General features: G+C 38.6%; 1 protein-coding gene across 1 annotated transcript; it reads right to left on the bottom strand.

Annotated features, from left to right (window-relative positions):
* Nucleotides 1-805: 805 nt before the first annotated feature.
* LOC103173174 (DNA-binding protein RFX8) lies at nt 806-17,298 on the bottom strand. The gene is made up of 14 exons (XM_042334412.1): nt 17,212-17,298; nt 15,976-16,037; nt 14,563-14,649; nt 14,170-14,230; nt 12,748-12,834; nt 12,563-12,640; nt 9,529-9,642; nt 7,956-8,106; nt 6,596-6,654; nt 4,895-5,036; nt 4,015-4,109; nt 3,378-3,495; nt 2,555-2,835; nt 806-964 (listed from the first exon to the last, which is right to left on the bottom strand). Exons 1-14 carry the CDS (start codon nt 17,281-17,283, stop codon nt 806-808), a joined length of 1,566 nt encoding a protein of 521 aa, XP_042190346.1. The 5' UTR covers nt 17,284-17,298.
* Between the last annotated feature and the right edge of the window lie 2,395 nt (nt 17,299-19,693).

Raw genomic sequence — 19,693 nt, forward strand, 5'->3', positions numbered from 1 at the left:
TGACTGATTAAGAGGAGCCTGTATAACGATAATAATAATCCTTGCATTTGATATAGCGCCTTATATCGTCGAGATGTCTCAAAGTGATTCACAGGATATACGGTAAAACGGATGGACTGTGGGTAAAACTTGTTCTTTGGTGAAGATCAAAACAAGATTAAAGTGTCAAGGACTAAGATTTAATTGAATTAATCAATAAAAAGCATGGGGGCACTGAGGTGGGGCTTCTCCGCTGCTTCAATTGCTAAAGCCACTGCTTAGTGTAAGACTGAGTCATACAGAAAGTCTCAGGATTGATCCAGAATCTCGTGGTGTGTGCAGTTAACTGCAATGACAATTGATTGATTGACGTGCTTTAACTTTTTTTAAAAAATCAGATCAATAAAACCAAACCCATCCATTTAATGATAGTTGCTGAAGTAAATAAGGATAATTCATGTTGTAATTGTTTTTAATTAAATAACATTTTGTTTACACCAGCTGGTTACATCGATGACAAAGGCAGAAAGAAACTGCAGTGCAATGTTAATCTATGAGGCTGAGCGAGATTGGACTAAAGGATTCAATGTTCCCATTGCAGAGAATCGTATCTCTCCATTCAGAATCATTGGAATTCCACAGAATAAATTGCTTTGTAATCCTTTCACTCTCCAATTACTAGCTCCACTTCAAATTAAAATAACAAAAACATTATGTTTCTAGATGAATATTTTTAGCGATCAATGCAAACTGAACTAATCTATGCTCCTACATGCTATCTTTGTGAAAATCATGCTCAGGCACTTTTAAATTAATATTCAAATTATTATGCTTGCATATCACCAGTGATGTTCTGCTGCATCTTTGAGGTGTGGATCTCAAACATCTGACCATTTTTTAAAGTGACGACTGCTTTCTTCCCTATTGGCAAGCTCAATTTAAGAACGCTCTTAGTTGCTTCATCTTCAACCAAAACCTGAATTACCTGGAAGAAATAATCACACAATTTACAGTAATTAAGATGGTTTGAATGCACTAGTTACATAATTGTAAAATATTCAGCAAGCATCAATGACACATGAAGAAGGAAGAAGTGAATCAACTCTTCCATCTATAGAATAAGTGGCAACATTTCTCTCTTCTGTTACAAGAAATAACTCTTCATAGTGCTTTATTTCTACTGGTAGGTGAGTCAGTGACTGGAGAGCACTGGTTAGGATAGTTAGCAAATTAATTAATGGGCGGTTAGGAGAATTTTTTTTACACATAGTTAGGATATGGAATGCCATGCCGGGAGTTGTGATTGAAGCATAATCCATATTAGCTTTCAAAAGGAACTAGATAAATACGTAAAAAGGAGTAAACATTAGTATGGAAAAAGGGCGGGTAAATGGGACTGAAAAGATTGCTCTTAAAAGAGCAGCACAGTCACAATGGGTCCAATGGCCTCCTTCTATGTTGTAAATTTCTATAGTTCTATGGTTTCTATCATGTCAAAAGTAATCATTGACAAGTATGGAGACTTGGCCATAGAAATTTCACCCTGTCTTGATATACTTCATTGATGCAGTATTTCAGAGGGTCCAGAATTTGGCAGATTCTTAAATACAGCTTTAATTTTGATGACAGTTTTCTGAAAGCTCTTTTAAAATCTGTAGAAACCAACTTGAAAGTTAAAAGTGAATTCAACAATTTGCTAAATTCTGGACATTCTAAAATGCCATGTTTAGAGTAAAGTAAATCTAGGCGCAGAAGGAATTTTATCCCATAACGAAACATGACAGCCATTTGGATCAACAAGTTGCTAGTACGTGCAACGAGTTGGTCATAACCGGTGAATGACCAATTAACCTCGGTGGGTTTTGGCCAGGACACCGGGAAACTGCCTTCTCTTTTTGAATAATGTAATGGGATCCTTAAAATCCAGCTGAACATGCAGACAGGACCCGGGTTTAACATCTTATCCAAAGGATAATATTGCTAACAGTGGAGCTCTCTCCCAGTGCAGCACTTCAGTACCAGACTCAAACCAAGACGAGTATCTTAAACCCTTAATTATCTGACCCTGAGGGGATCATTGACAATCCTTTCCTCAGAGAGAAAAGGACACACTTCCAGATGTTTTACATGTGCTGTCTTTAGTTTGATTCAATCAGCAGGGAAACCTTCACAGTGGGGAACTTGCAGCACTAATCACTCAGAGTTGCACAGGGATACTATACTGCTGCCCTCGTGCATGTCACAAGCTTATTCCGACTGGCAATAGGTATAAAAATCTGAAGATCCCAGTGTGCCACATTTGTGCCATTGTCATAAAAATAATCTGCCAATGTGGATCTTGCATTGTTTGGCCCGTGCTTAGGGCCACCTCCCCCTTCTCCCGGCTCGGAGTCAGGCTCCGCCACTGCTAAGCGCTCTGAGATGCTACCCTGCGTGGAGGGCGCTGTATAAGTGCAAGTTGTTGTTGTGTTAAATGTTAAGAAGCAGAGATAACAATCTTATTTGATTTTGGTGGCAGGGAGGCATTGGGGATTGCATGAACAGATGCAATCTGTAGACTCCAGTAGAAAGTTACCTTGTTGCCAGTTAACGCATCAACCTCAAAGCCCAGAGGTTTGATAGTAATATTTTGTAAATTGAGGTCTTGGTCACTGAATTGATCAGAATTTATATTAGGAGACTCTGACGGTGCTGAATAAGTGTCAAGAACAGTTTCAAAGTCTGGTTCCTGAACTATTTCATGTGGAAGCTGTTCCGTTCCTTCTTGTGCTGGCTTGTCCATCTCTTCTTCCATGTAAGATTGCAGCACGTGAGTCAGGTACTCTGAAATGAGCAGATTTACCAAGTGCCAAGATCCTGTTGTATAATAAATAATTAAGGGACTCAATAAATTTTCACAAAAATCTATGAAATTGCTCAAAATCACTAAATAGTTTATTGTGGTGTTTTTAAGTTGTCATTATTCATTACAAACCAGCACATACTATATCCCAGAAATGTAGTTCTCTCTAGAAGTTATTATCTCTTTGTTAATGCATGTGATTGATTAATACCAGATTCTAACCCTTGTGCATAACTTCCTTATTAGGCAACCCTGTTAAGAAATAGTAGAAATGAGGCTTTATTGTTCCATTAACAATCTGCAAAAAGAATGTACAGTGAAATTAAATCTGATTATTAAAATGGTTTTAAGTACTAACAATTTCCTGCTAAAACCACTAGTTTGGCTAAAATTGCGAAAAACTGCAGATTACAAGTTATTGCTCCACTGCAGTCTTGCTGTCTACCTGCAAAGTGTGATACAGAGAGGCATATTTTACTTCCCAAATCCAATTTGTGTACAGTTGATTTTTAAACTTAAAGATATTGTTACAACAGGTCTCAGAGGTAAGACTCACCAAAGCTTTCTGCATTTGAGAGTGTTAAGGCCCGACTTATGGCAGAAAGAAAATAGTTCCATCTCAGCTGGAAATTTGCAGCCAGTTGTATGAATTCTTCTCCCCTAAAGTTGCTAGGCTGGAATACCAAACGTGTTTAGTTAAAGCACCAAATATTTAAAGTATTAATCACTCACACTAATGACATTGGTAACAAACTACAATGCTTTGATCTTGATTGTCTTGCTGATTGGGAAGTGCTCAGTAGAAGGGACACGTGCACAATTGAAAGTATTACATTACATAACAGGATAACAATCATAACAGTGATATTAAATTAGGTCAGATATGCAGTGATTTCTAATGGAATTCCTAAATAAGGAACCCAAGTTTGGACTCCTTCTGGTAATCAGAAGTACAGAATTCCACCTGAAAGTAGAAAATAAAAATCATTGAGTTTTATAGCACCATCATATGAAAATATCTCAAAGTGTTTCATAGAGTTCGATAAAGTATAGTGACTGTATTTGTACGGGATCAACATGAAGTGGAGTTCAGGTGGGTCGACATGATATACCAGTTTCTTTATTAAAGTTCTGTTACCTAAATCCTGCTAGAAATCACCACATAATGCACTCCATTATGTCCAGGAACATACCTGAAATACAAAGTCATGTACAAGTGTTGACACGCAGTGAAAATAAGCTCTAATGTCTGCTGCAGTATCCAGCAACATTAGGAGGCTGTCAAGACCTGAAATTAAATGAATCAAACTTACACATGCATATTATTTTATCATATGTTTAATACCACAGAGCTATCTAGCACATGACCAACTAAAGAAAAATTAAGACAGAGGAATTGATTTATGTCTAAATATGCCCAAAGCATCTGAATAGTAACATTTATTTCATGTACTATAACTAAAGATACTATACTTTTAAATATCTATTGCATACAAAGCATAAATAATGTTACTTACGTTTTATTATTCAATGAAATTATAGGATCAAATCTCTTTTTGGACACAGTGGTGAGAAAATGATTAAATATCATATTACCAAGTTCTCCTTATGCTAAAGTCACTGCCTAGAGTGAAACTCAGCCAAACAGACCAGCGGGTCAGGTTTAAACTGTGGTCTAATGCTGTTAGTTTATATCAGCCAGGGTCACATTAGAGATGCTACAATTGGCCTCAGGGCCCTTGGTAAGAGAAAGGAAATCTGCATTCCTCTTTTTGCTCATTATCCAATGATCCTTCTGAAAAGTGCACATATCTGGTGAGGACAAGATGCAATTCAATTGTAAATGGCCCAGTGGGTGAAATAATCTGCCAAACACATTGTCTGGACACATGCATGAAGAATGGCCATATGGAAGGGCAATTGGACGGCCTCAGGCTCCTGCTGAACCATACCCCAGCTCAAATCTGGACCTCCGGGAGTGGGGAGATGAAAGATTAACAATCTGAATATCAAATACAGGCTCTTTGTGTCAGGAGGAATTAAGACAACACATGCTTACATTTCCATTCAAACTGTTGCCTATTTCATCCAGTGGACAGCTGACTGATTGCTTGGGTTTGCTGGGGATATCCAGCAGTCCCTGGGTGAGCATGGAATTCAGGTCAGCTTTTAAAGTGCTGACCATTCTGCGATTATTCAAAACCACGTGCATGCTCTGAAACAAACACAGAATATCTGTCTATTGCAGAAAAACAATCTCTAATAATAGATTACTGAGCTACGAGGAATTATTAGACACACTAAGGCTCTTGAATATTGAAAAGAGGCTTCATGGAAGGGGACCTCATTGGAGTAAAGTAATAATAATACTTGCATTTGATATAGCGCTTTTCACGTCTTCTAGACGTCTTAAAAGCGCTTCACAGAATATATTGTAAAGTGAATTGACTGTATATTTGTGGGCAAAACCCGGCAGCCAATTATGGACAGCAGTGTCCCACAAACAGTCGTGGATTGAAGTGACCAATTTTATTATTGTTTTTTTTCTTGAGGGATTATTATCAGGCATGTGCAGTAAGGAAACTTGTCCTGCCGGGAATCGAACCCGGGTCTCTCGCTTGCAAGGTCACTGAGCTACAGGACTCCCAGTATACCGTATACAATTCTAAACTGGATAGAGAAAGTAAACCTAGAACACGAATTGGTCCAGGAGAGTCAGCATGAACTTATAAAATGCATGACATGCTTCACTAATTCAATAAAAAAATTTAAGGAAGTCCAAGTGCATGCATGAACAACAACAACTAATTGCATTTATATAGCTAATGGAGCCTGGTAAGGACTGGTGTGATGGGGGTACAGAGTTTTTTGCAGGTCAATATCTGGGTGGCAGAGTTTTGAATTAATTGAATTTTGTGTATGGTGGAGCTGGGGAACCTAGCGAGGAGGGCATTGAATAGACCAGCTGGGAAGTAACAAAGGTATGGACAAGGATTTTGGCTGCATTGGTTGAAGGGTTTAACGTTGATGATTTGTTCGTAGATTTTCAGAAGACATCTGATAAAGTGCCTCATAAAAGACTGCTTACTAAACTTAAAAAAACTTCATATTCCTGAATGTGAATTGGTGGCCCAGATAGAAGGATGGTAGAGAGATGAAAGGTAAAGAGTAAGGGTAAAGGAATGTTTCTATAGCACAAAGAAAGGAAGTCGACCCTAAATGTTACAGTACTTAATGCAGTGGTTGGATCCATAAAATCTCTATATAACGAGGTGCAAGAGCCGTTTTCATGCCTAATGCATGCAGCCAACCCTGCACACAAGTTGGTTCCTGTGCTAAAACAAGACCATCTTCTGAGTCATATGGACACTGCTGACATCATGTCCTCTGTGATCTGCAAAGCACGAAGTGTCATAAGTGGCAACCTGATGACTCAATAGTTGGTCATTTATTAGCACATGATGCTAAAATGGCCGACCGCCAGGTAATTAAATCTCTGCCAACATCACTTGCTGTGCGCTGCACACATCCAGTGGTAGGAAGTGATATTGGCGTTGACCTAATGATCTGGAAGTTAGCCATTTTAGCGTGAGTGCCAACCAAAACATAGGAAGCAAGAGGGTTGACACTGCAACCACATTATAACCAAACGTGCGCTATAGAGGAGCAATAAAAAACTTACAACAGGCTTCTCTGTATTGTGAAGAGATATAGGGATGTAAACACACACATTCTTAAAGGGGAAAAGATTGAAGTGTGTGCTGTATACATTACCTTTGCTAGATTACAAATGCACGTTCTTCTTCGTAGTCTGTTAACAAACATACTCACTGCTGAAAGATTGGAAACAGTCATGTCAGATATATATTTAAAACATTATTAAAGCAGGTGGTTCATTTAAAAAAACGAGTTGTGGGCTGGTATTGCAAAGGGTGGTAAGTTCATTTGCAGCAAAGGAGATGCAAAATGCAATCACTACACTTCACAATACATAACATGAAGCACTTTGAAATATCCTCCAAATGTGAAAGGTAAGAATTCAATTCAATGCAAGAATTATTATTTTCTGAGATGCAGTTCATGCACATCATCCTTCAAATAGTGAATTTGCAATCTCAGGCATGATGGAAATGGAAGAATGGAATTCATTCCGGGCCACTCAAGCAGATTTCTGAATAAATGCTTAGATATTACCTTCAAAACTTTCTAATGTCTGGTTCATTGTATAAAACACAGCAAAATCAAAATAAGAATCCATTAATACTTCTTTTTATATCATTGACATAGGTTCACTTTGTTTGTATAGCAAACAGAAACAATGTGGATTCAGCTCTTATTCGTATTCATGAACATCAATTTTCAATAGATTTGATTGAATTTTACAAGCAATTTTTTACGATAGAAAATCACAATTAGCATCCAGTTGCTCATGTATTGCTGATTCTTTTGTGTTCTAATAAACATGTTATTATTAGAAAGGGAACAAAGCATTTAATTATTTGTTTGGGCCAGAGCAACCTATCCACATTATTGACTGAGGACACAGAAAAGATTTGATGGATAAGCCACTGTATTTTGACTATTTAGGCTCATGGAATTACATTGAACGGGTCAAATTAATGCAAGCAGCTAAGAATTGTTAGCAAGTTCAGAAGTGCCTTTCTGCCCATTAAAATAAGCCAATTATATGTCTTGAAAACATTTAAGTAGAATAAGTACTGGGGCTAATTAAAACATGTGCCATCAATATTTCTAATTCTATTTTCAATACTTCTAATCTATTCTTACAGCCAGACATCCTTCCCAAGTATCAATCAATTGCACCAATGGAGATACAGATTTGCACACAGGGATATCTTGGGCTGCAATGTGCATCTTATTGAACTCTCTATTGCACTTAAATATGAGCTGTGAGTGGCTTCATGGAAACAATACAATAACTTAGAAGAGATTGATTATAGCAGAAGTACTCTGTCAGTTCAAACAGCTGCGAATGAAAAGTTCATGTGAAGGCCATACTTTTAGATTCAAACCAATAACATCAGAGTTGGTCCTACACAGGTTTCCCACAATCACACAACTGCTGCAACACTGGTAAATAAAGCTTCAATAATTAATTGACACAAAATAATACCTCTCATTTTAAATGTCTGCAGTAGCAATGGTGTCCCTTCCAATGCATCAACCAGCCAACTTTTAAACTTCTTAGCAAAGGATCTTGCACTCTGAAGATGCTGTACAGAAAAGTCAGCTAGGAAGTCCCGAAGGAGGACTTCTTCAATCATCTGTTAACACAGTAGAAGTGAACAATAAAACCCTGAACAAACTGGCCTTTCATATTATATTGCCTAGAAGTAAATTTGAAGCTTATTGTTTCTCTCAGAGATAAATTTGTGGCTGTTTGTGGGACATTCCTGTGCTGCACAAATTGGCTACCACTTTTACTTACAAAATACATATTCACTACACTTTACAGTAAAATCCTGTGAAGTGCTTTGATGATGCTATAGATTGCTATATCAAATGCAAGGATTATTAGGGATCTTTTACAATGTGAGGAAACTCAACATAAATATGTTTCAGAAAATATGGAAAGAAAAATAATAATCCTTGCATTTGATATAGCGCTTTTCATGTCTTCTAAACGTCTCAGAATATACTGTAAAGTGAATTGACTGTATATTTCGTGGGCAAAACACGGCAGACAATTGTGCACAGCAGTGTCCCACAAATAGTCGTGGATTGAAGTGACCAATTTTATTATTGTTTTTGTTCTTGAGAAATTATTATCAGGCGTGTGGAGTAAGAAAACTTACCCAAGGTTTTGCCCTGCCAGGAATCGAACCCAGGTCTCTCACTTGCAAGGCAAGTGCTCTAACCACTGAGCTACAGGACTCCTCAGACTTATGCATCTTCAAATGGATTAACAAAGGCCTGAGAACAAGTTGCCTGTTGCATGTCTGTGTCCAACCCTCCAGAAATTTGTTAATCTAATTGATGCCAATCCCTAACTGGGATGAGGGGCGGGGGGGAGGGAGGGGGAAGCAGGACAGGAGACTATTTTGGCCACAGTCTGACGGTCGGAATGAAGATTGGCATCCAAGCAGATTTCTGGAGAGTTGTCATGAGACACATCCAGGTCCCTGCAGGATTTGCTATCTACAAATCCTTTTACATATTTGCAAATTAGCCCCCCACCCCACAGCCCCCCTGCAACCCCCAACCCATTGTTTCTGAGTGAAAACACACACAAACTAAACATTATGGTGAACAGGATGGACTGTGGCGCCACAGAAATGTTCCTAAACCAAATCTAAGCCACATCTCCAGTTTGTAATCTGTTTGGAAGGCAAACCTCAGGTTACCCTTTATATGTTACAAATCATTCAGCACCTTGTATATCATGTCACCATTCCACATTGCCTTCTGGTAGCAATTACACAGTTTAAATAACTCAGGTAACAGATGCCAATTTATAGTTACAACACTTTCAATTATCAAAACATGAAGGTGCAAAAAACACTACAGATTTTTAGTCAGTTTAGTTTCCATAGAGATTCTGTTTTAAAAAAGCACTGTTATTGATGCCACCTGGAATTATTTTAAACAACACATTTTAATGTGTCCTGGCAATACTTTTGATGAACTTGGTGTAAGGAGCTTTCAGTGTTGTGTTTCCAATACAGGTGGTTACAGTTACAAATTACCTTGTACAGCTGTGTATCGTAACAGCAGAAAAGATGGCATATATCTGGCAAGGATATTGTATTGATGACATCGTATGGCAATGATTTCCAAAACAAAGCGAGAAGACCTTTAATCTACAATATAGAATTATAAAGAGATTTTCTTGTAAATTGATTGGTATCTGTGGTATCCCTTGTGAGCTGAAATTTAATTTTCATTTAATGTTGCAATAACCATGCTGTGCTAAAACATCTCATGCTGCTAAAACAACACAGTGCAACAACACGTTGCATAGCTTAACACCAAAAATACATTATCACTCTAGATAAAATTTAGAAAACTCGCCTTACTCTGTGACACTTTCTGCATACTTATACAGATGCCAGATGTCAGGTATCTCAATATCTACAAATAAATCATGCTTATACGCAAGGGTTGACTTTTGAATAAATATTTGCAATGTTACAAGTGTGATTTTTGCACATAAGCAAATTGGACTTTGAAGATTTTGGAGCTTGTGTGCTATCTCCAGATAGTACATTTACATGATTAAAAGCAATCAATTGCAGTCTTGAGGCATATTGGTTAGAGCACTCGCCTCGCAAGCGAGAGAACCTTGGTTTGATTCTCGGGCAGGGCGAAACATTAGGCAAGTTTCCTTACTCTGCACACCTCTGTTTATCTAGCAGTAAATAGGAACCCAGTTGTTAGTCGACTGACGGATCGCTTTTCCGCAGATAATAGTCCCTCCAAAATAAATACTGTAATAATAATAATTTGGTCACTCAATCCACGACCGCCACTGTTGTGCGCAATTGGCTGCTGCTTTTCACCCACAAAATATACACTGTGAAGTGCTTTGAGACGTCATGAAGATGTAATAAGGTGCTATATCAAATGCAAGGATTATTATTATTATATGCTATATATAGTTGAAAACCTTATGAGAATATTTTGTACTCTGTTCAACTTTATTTTACTCTGGTCATTATAAGCACAGAAGGTATCTTAAATAGTTATCTTTTTATGAAGCTTTCTCACTCTCTTCAGAAGCTCACAGATTAGGGTGACCATATTTTGTAAACCAAATATGGGGACACATGTAAAAAGGTGAACTCACCACAATTCCTGATGCTGGTAGTACTGAAGAAACCTTTTGTTGGATTCATGGCTGTATTTCTTTGATGAGTGTATGTGTTTTAGAATTTTATTGTTCTTACTCAGTTTGTTTGCTGAACACAAGACAGGGCATATTTGGCCAGGGTCAGAACAACAACAACCTGCGTTTATATAGCCCTTTTCATGCGGTGTAGCGTTCCAGAGTTCTGGACAATGGTGGAGTCTGACACTGAGCCAGGGGGAGAGGGAGGTGGGAGGTGACTGTAAGCATGATCAAAAAGGAAGGTCTTTATGTAGGATGTGAAGGATGTGTGGGAGGGGGCAAGGTGGAGGGTTTGAGGGAGAGAGTTCCAGAGCTTTGGGTGTAATGGCTGAAGGCACAGCCACTGCTGTTGGAGCAAAGGGAATGAGAGAAGCAGGAGGCCAGAGTCAGCCGAGTGGAAGCAGCCGGTGGTGGAGTGGCAGCTAAGCATATCCGATAGGTAGGGAGGTGAGAGGGTACGAAGGGATTTGAAAACGAGTGAGAGGATCTTGAAATTGATCTGTTCAGTGATTGGGAGCCAATGGAGCCTGGCAAGGACTGGTGCGATGGGAGTACAGAGTTTTGTGCGGGTGAGTATCGAGGTGGCAGAGTTTTTAATTAATTGGATTTTGTGTATCGTGGAGCTGGGGAGACCAGCGAAGAGGGTATTGGAGTAGTCCAGTCGGGAAGTGACTAAGGCGTGGACGAGGGTTTTGTCTGCCTTGGTTGTGAGGTATGGACAGAGTCACATTGTCCATCTCCGTCATCCAGGGAATGTCCCCGGAAATCACGAATAAATGGTCACCCTATTCTAGAATCATAAAACTTTCAGCATAAACGTAGGACATGGAATTGTGCTTCCCCTTTGAGGCTGTGAAATCTAATTTAATCTAATCCCACATTATTGCTACAACTTCCTTTATATCTTCAATTGTCATGGGTTTGTAATTCCCTTTTAAATGCCATAATTGACTTGATCTTCTGGTAATGCATTTTACATTTTAATAACCCTTTGTGCAAAAACAATTTTCTCAAGAATCCTAAACTCTTATTTATCAGGGAACAAAGCTAAATATTTAGTCGGGTACAATGGCAAACATTTTAACAACTTGCTCTTTACTTCATTTCTTGCCCAAAGCACTGATGTTAAACAAATACAATATCGTTACAATCCCAGAGAGAACAATAATGGAGACAGAAATTTAGATAAACCGTTCAACCAATTAATTAAATGTTCTTTTTCTGCAGTTTTTGAGTCAAGTGGGGGATAACGCAGAGAATGAAATTAGTTGATAAAATTATAAAAGTCATGAAAACAAGAATCTGTTAAGAGTTATACTGAGAGGCCTATATTCACAAGTAATGCAAGAAATGAAACAAGAAAAAATATTCACTTTGTCAGTAGGATTAATCTACAGATACATAATGTCCCAATTGATTATGAAGGATGGTTGTATTGATTCAAATAACTTATGTATCATTACTGTGTGGCTCACAGTCAACCTGTAAACATACTAGAGGAGAAATTTCACCTGTAGTTCTCACAATAACAGAAAATCAGCTTGAAAGTTAATAAAACAATAACAATCCTTGCATTTGAGGCTGTACTTTAGAGTTTGCCAAAGTTTTGACATGCTGAAATTCTTCATAAATAGAGTAAATCTGAGCCCACGTTGATTTTCTCCCCAGCTGTATCTTTGGCTGAAATAATAAACAGGCGATTTATTTTGTGGTGGGGGGTGGGGGGTGTTGAGAGTAAATTGCGTTGAATATGCAAGCAGCACTTCCAATGTGACATGTTGTGGCATTTTGTAAAAAAACATGGAGTTTTGTGATGGCTAAAATTTTCACAGAAATATTTTTTCCTCTTATCACTGAATTGAGATTGTTTGCTGGTATTGTGCTACTCATACCTTGTCAAATCGATTACTTCGGATATGCTGCAAAATATCCTGACAGTGCTTGTAATATACATCTGCAACCATGGTAAACTAGCAGGACAGAATAGGAGGGAAGAAAATTGTTCAACTAAAATGTAATTAAAATGAAATTGACTATTTGTTGTAAGGAGGATGGAGAGAAGAGGAGGTTCACTTGCCATCTGAGTAGAATATTTTTTTCCTAGTTCTTGCTCCCAGGAGGTAAACCGAGTGAATTCACAGATTGCATTACGTGGACTTTCTGCCTTCATTAATAATAACAATGTTAGAAAACATCCCACAGTTTGCATATATCAACAATGATGGTTACTGTCAACAGAGGCTTGTGAAGAATCACTTCACCATGTAGAAGTAATGTTAAAATCTGTACCAACACCGGTATATGATGATAACTGTTGTCTTGATCAAATGAATGTAACAGGTTAAAGGATGCAAAATCAGATCACATCGCTACCCAACAGCAATGCTTAGTTGCATAAAAGCAGTGTGTTTTTTGATCGTTGTGTGTGCTTTACTTCCTTGGTTACTGCTTATTGATTATCTGCTAAAATGATGTTCAATACAAGTGAAATGCTGGATTTCAACAGCATGCAAACACCAGCAATACTGTGTGGAGAGGGGATTATCATAATCATCTTAACCAAACAAAATAACCGCTCTAGGCTAGCAGCAGAAAGCAAGTCCAGCCAATAATGAGGCACCTCATGGCAAAGGGCAAGCAACATCCAACCACGTTCTGAGAGGTTGCGAGAACAGGGACTGATCTGGCACATCTTGTGCAAGTAAAATAAAGAGAAAACTGCAAAGTTTTGCACTGAATGGTGATAAGTGCTTGTTAAGTAGATGTTTGGTACATCCGCCTTGGGACATCCTCCTGGCGTGAAAGGTGCCGTACAAGTATAATTTGTTGTTGGTAAGTAAATCTACATGTAAACATACATGTGAAGTACATTTACCTGTATCGTGTGAGTGTAAGGGGTTTTCTACTAAAATTAGTGAACCTGGTTATAATGTTGTCGCCATAGCCACAGCTGTGGTTCGTCAAAAACTTGTACAACACTGCTACAGAAGACTATCATATTTCCAGTGACCTTGTGAGTTATTAAATCATCCAACACTCGCATTGTATAAAATGCTCTATTCAAATTAAACATGAAAATACAAAGTTACGCTATAAATATGTGGTACAATTGTGCAACAGGACACTGGATGACATTTCCAGTTTCCATCTTCTTAAGCCAAGAATCAAAATAGATGGATTAAATCAGCATGCTTTCTGTCTTGCTACCAGATGAAATTGGGCTGAGACAGAACTAAAATTACTCATGACTGTAAGAACTTTTAAGTCCTTTTGCTGTTAGCATATGATTCAATGGTCAAGACTCCACGTCAACCACAGTGCAGAAGGTCAGCACCCACAAACTCACACACATACACACTGATACCAACATATGTATACACATACATGTACTTGCATGTGTACACATGTACACAGAAGAAGAAACACTTCACCATGAACCTTAAGCTTATAAAACTAAAATTAAATAAATTAATACATCAAAATGATTTTATTTACAAACCTTTTCATATTTATTACCGGCACTAAAGAAACTTCCTTCTTCTAAACTGGAAAAATCCAAGCTTGTTTTCAGGGAAGAGAAAAAAAACCTCAAGGTTAATTAGTAGAGCACACATTTAATTAGCCATTTAATTACTATGGATCTTCTGATATAATAAAATTCAACTCCTAACTGCTTACATAATTGCCATAATGCTTTCCAGGTTAATACCATGAGTGCAGTTTTCTTCATTTGATTTAACAGTGTGCAGTTCCAAGTACAGTATTTTGTAAACTCCTTCTGATGGCTATCACCGATTGAATACGGGTAAAGATGTGGAGACTCTCAAGTGGATAAGTTCATAAACTGCTTAACAGATGTGAAATGCACATGTAGAACATACATTAAATTTACCTTTCAAACTGTTTGTTGGTCATCAGAGAGGAGTACCGACCGTACAGGGGAGAATGCCTTCTCACACGTATTCCTTCATAATGATACCTATAAAATTATTTTTGGTAAAAGTCAGGATTTTCTCAAAGTTTTACTAACAATACCAATTCATATTTTCATGTTGTACAGCAAATCCTGGGGACTGAATCTCTATGCCCATTTGCTATTATCTCTATGCTTCAATTCTGCAGTGAGAAATGAACTTATAAACTAATTGCATTGCACAATTACTACTTGAATTTATTTTATTGCCCTCCATGCAGGATACACCCCTGGAACGTTTACATTGCTCAGAGTGTAAAAAGAATTACAAAGCATAAATATTTTTGGGATAGGTATTCATCTTAAGGCTGAATGGCTCAAATTTGCTTTGGCACATTGCTTTTTGGAATTTTTGCTTTGTTGCCACTAACCTCAGTTGATACCCTGGATTTGTTTTATTAATGGGATCATTTGGGGTTAATTATTTGAACCATTTTGGTTTAAATGAGTTAGCACTCATTCCAGCTTCTAAAAATGGGGTGAAAAATGCAGCAAAGTATTCGCAAATGAGAAGTCACTGTGCTAATAACAATTTTTGGTTAGTAAATGAAATTGCAGGATTGATTCTCACAAAAATGCTATTTTGCAGCCAATGTTTCTATTTGTGACCTTTTGTCAGATTTCTGTTTTGTTTTTTTGAAAAGGTTGAAAAAAGATGCAAAACCCATGATCATGATTCATAGCTTCTGAGGGTGAGTTGTTTGTTTTTGTGCCTTTTTGCATCTGAGAAAATGCTTAAGAAGTCTACCAAGAGGACAGAGAGCAAAATATTTAAATCTTTTTTATTAATCCTTGCATTTGATATAGCACCGTATCACCTCTTCGAGACATCTCAAAACGCTTCACAGAATCTATTGTAAACTGAATTGACTGTATATTTTGTGGGCAAAATACCAAAACAGTCTTTACTAGTTGAAGAACTGCATTTCCAGCACACAATAAATACTGAAGTAGACCCCAAAGCCTGAAATTCCACTTAGTCTAAGACTGGAAGACCATTTTGTCTTAAAATTTAAGATTCCATGGAACAGTGGAAAACCCATAAATCCATTTTCTGCAATTCTTAAAAAAGGCTTCAAAATTAATAATACTAATAAAAATAATCCTTGCATTTGATATGGTGCCTTGTCACATCGTTGAGATGTCTCAAAGCACTTCACAGGAAATACTGTAGGTTGTGTATTTTGTGGATGAAATTGAAGCTGAATTGTAGAATTTTCCACAATTGTACATCATCTTAAATTTTAAGGCAAATTGGTCTCACATTCTAAGCCGAGGTGAAGATTTAAGCCTCTAGTCTTTAAATGATAACTGAGGAAATTAAAGGGTTACCTTGCACAACCTCTCGTACCCAATCGCCTGGTTCGCAGATCGCTGAATACCGAACGAACAAGCTTTAAAAGGTAGATGGATTCATTTATAACAATTTATGGTTAACAAAACAATAGTGAAAAGGATCAAGTCAAGAATTTCCTTCTTCTAATGTCTTGCTTTATTGAAAATACAGGTTGAAAAGAAATTTAAAAAAAATCTATTGGAACTCTTTGAAGAAGTAATGAAACTATGTATAAGGGCTGCTTGGTACATATATTGGGAAGAAAATCCACCTGGCTCTAGATTTTCTCTATTTATATGGTATTTCAGAGCATCCGGAATTTGACAAATGATTCATTTCAGTGTTAACTTTGAAGATGGTTTTCTATAGTTCTTAAAAAAAACTTACACAAACCGAGCCTTAAAATGAAGGCTGTATTTAAGATTTTTCCAAATTCCACACAATCTAAAATAGAGTAAATCTAGACTCAGGTGGAATTTCTCTCCAGTAATGTAGTTGACGTTGACACTCCAAAGCAGTGCGAGGGGAGTGCCTCATTATCAGAGGTGCCACCCTACAAATGAGACATTAAATCGAGACCCAATCTACCTGTTTAGATGAACATTACAGGTCTGGTGGCATTAGCTGAAAAGCGAAGGGAGTTGCTGGGCACAAATTAGCTGCTGGGTTGGGCTGCAGGAGGGGGAGCAAGGGGTGCTGTCTGTGAAGATGGAGGAATGTTCTATAGTTGTTCTCTGGGGTTCGCCAAGTCTTTATGAAGAGCTTTCTCAAAGTTAAAGTGTTAAATCCCAGAGAAGTCTAATATTCTAAGGTTCCTATTTATGGGAGAGAAAATCCTCATTGGTCTGTACTTTCTTGGCATTTGAAAGGGTACAACATTTGGCAAATTCCCAAATAAACCTACTATTTTATTTTACAGCTCTTTAAAAAACAACCTACGGACAATAAGTTTCATTTGAAGACTTTATTGCAGAATTTGCCAAATTGTGCGCCCACTTAAAGGCTAAGTCAAATTGGAATGTCTTCCTCCACGTGCGATAAACATGTGCATGAATGTAAGTCGAGGTGATGCAGAATTGAAGACAGCTTAACTGTGCCACTTGGTCTGAAGGACTGAAGGATCACGTTACAAGTATTAAAAATACACAGTAGTGCATATACAGCATACACTAAAAACCAGTCACTCCCAAATCAACAAATCATTGCCTTGTGTCAACTCTTACTGAGCATACCTTTCCAAAGGTAGCAGCATTTATTGGGTTGGATGTACTGTGGTTGCAATATTCCAGGTAAAACTGGTACATCAGCCCACGTGGAATGCTCCAGCCTTCGCAAATGTGAAAGTGTTCCAGCAGCCTGGGAACCGAGAAGAACAACAGCCGAGTTAATCGGGGATCAGGTTGATTTCCAACGGTGGCAAAAGGAGAGATCCAGCAAAACGCTGGAATTCCGATGGGCGATGTCCTGCTGTAGCATTGCGCCCACACCGCGTAATTAATGTGGATCTCAGCTCCACCGCATCTGATCTTTATGCATCGTATCTTTCTTTCTGTGTAAACATTATGTGTATATAATCCGTTATGTTTATACCATTCCAATGCACAAGACCGTGCGGCCCCAGACCTCCGAGGTTTGACCGAAAATGACAGTTTTTTTCAAAAAAAAATAAATGTATTTTATCGAAAAGGATTTTCCATCCACAGTCTCTTTCGAAACGAAACTCGTTTTATTGCTGGATCCAGTGCTCATAAGGCAATAGAAACAACTGAAGGGTTCACGTGGCGTTGATGCTACATTGATCCCATCAAATTAAAAAAAAACATCTTAAATCAATGTTGTTTTCCAAACCCCCAAAAAACATATTGCTTTCTCTGCTGTGTAAATAAACTGTAATTTCGACACCTCCCCAAAGAGTAATATTCCATTTCAGAGACATTTAGGATGGAGAGGCTCTGTCGGAAATAAAATCGTGTGTGATAATAATAATATTATTATTAAAATCGTTTATACAATGAATATGCGTTAGGATCTATATAGGATATTGAACGACTTTGAATCTCTCACCAGTGGATAAGGTCAGGGTGGGAGCTCCTGGTTGCTGTCTGTTCCATGATACTCTCTCTCTCTCTCTCTCTCTATATATATATATATCTCTCTCTCAGGACACTGCCTCCCCACAGGTCCCTGTCTCCACGCCCCAGATCTGGCACTTGGCTTTGGAACAGTTGAGTCGAACGCATTCGACTTCAAAAATAATTAATAACAAAAGCAGTGAAAGCAGAACAGCAAACATTACAGGAGCAATTCGAGAACCCAGTCTCACTCTACCACCACCAGCACCACCACCAGCAGCAGCAGCAGCCCGTGGGCACAAGGTACCCATTTAAACCACGTCACCTCTTTCCCAGATGCAAATTCTCTTCAGTTCAGTTCCTCAGCCCCTTAATAGTCCCAACCTTAAATTTACTTTCTTGTATTTTAAGTACAATTTGGGGAAACCTTACCTGTTGGGGTTTAAGGGCTGAATGCCATTCCTCTTAAATCTCACTGATCGTTATTCAGCACTCAGGGATGCTACCCTTTTGAAGGGCACTATATAACAATCCTTAACTTTGGTATAAGGCCAGGAGGACATCCCAAAGTGCCTCCCAGGGTTTACTGTGAAGTCATAGAATCATACAGCACAGAAGGAGGCCATTCGGTCCATGGTGTCTGTGCCGACTCTTTGAAAAGAGCCATCCGAATCAAGTGCAGCCAATTTGGACACAGCAATGTCCCACAAACAGCCATGAAGTGAATGACCAATTTTATTTGGGAGATTGTTGGCCAGGACACAAGAATAAACTGTCTTCGCTTTTCAAATAGTGCCATGGGATCTTTAAAGTCCACCTCAACAGGCAGAGGTGGCCTTAGTTTAACATTTTATCCGAAGAATGGATATATAAATACAAGTTATTATTGTTGAACTAAGCTAAACAGACTGGTCAACCGTACCTTATTCAGAGAAAAATAACTTCATCCTTACACCTAGGCTCTTCACTTTCACAGCACTGTCTGGGTCTTAAGGCGGGTTTTAAAGGTGAGGAAAGAGGGGCAAGATGGAGGGACACTGGATTGAGAGCAGGGCAGAATGGCAGAAAGCTCACCCACTCATGGTGGGGTGGGGCGGATCAGGCAGGAGATATGAAGGAGGTGGTGTTCGCTGAGTGGAGGGAGCAGCCAGGGTGATAGGGTTGCATGTTACAAAAGTAGCGTGGCGCTAGGCCGTGGAGGGATTTGAACTCCAGAACAAGGATCTTGAATTTGATCTGCTGGGACACAGTGGAACCGATCAGTAATGTGAGCTATAAGCTCATGGAGCTCAGTGTGGGAGAGGACAAGCTGTAGTTATGGATGGTCTGCAGCTTGTGAAAGGAGGAGCTGATAGGATGGAGTAGGAATCCAGCGAACTGGGCATTTGATTGGTTGAGCCCAGATGTGATGATGGTGTGAATGAGGGTCTCAGCAGCCTGGGAGAGGGGTAGTAGTGGAGGTGGACGACGCTGCAGTGAGGAAAAGTAAAGTGACAGAGCCCAGATGTATTGCTTGAAGTACGGTTGGGGTTGAACAAGACACCAAGGCTGCGCACTGGCTGAGTGAGATGCAAGTGGAAATCTGTGCAGATTAATTCAATTAATTAATTCAATTAATTCGAATTCAAGATCCTCACCCTCA

Source organism: Callorhinchus milii, unplaced genomic scaffold (genome assembly GCF_018977255.1).
Source record: "Callorhinchus milii isolate IMCB2004 unplaced genomic scaffold, IMCB_Cmil_1.0 Scaffold4, whole genome shotgun sequence".
NCBI classification, from domain to species: Eukaryota; Metazoa; Chordata; class Chondrichthyes; order Chimaeriformes; family Callorhinchidae; genus Callorhinchus; species Callorhinchus milii.

Excerpts from the sequence above, each read along its gene's own strand:
- LOC103173174 (XM_042334412.1), bottom strand. The coding sequence starts at position 17,283 with ATGTACCAGTTTTACCTGGAATATTGCAACCACAGTACATCCAACCCA. Across the intron at positions 12,641-12,747 it reads AAAAATATTCTACTCAGATG|TTTACCATGGTTGCAGATGT; the intron begins GCAAGTGAACCT and ends CTGTCCTGCTAG. Across the intron at positions 3,496-4,014 it reads TACATGACTTTGTATTTCAG|CCTAGCAACTTTAGGGGAGA; the intron begins GTATGTTCCTGG and ends TTGGTATTCCAG.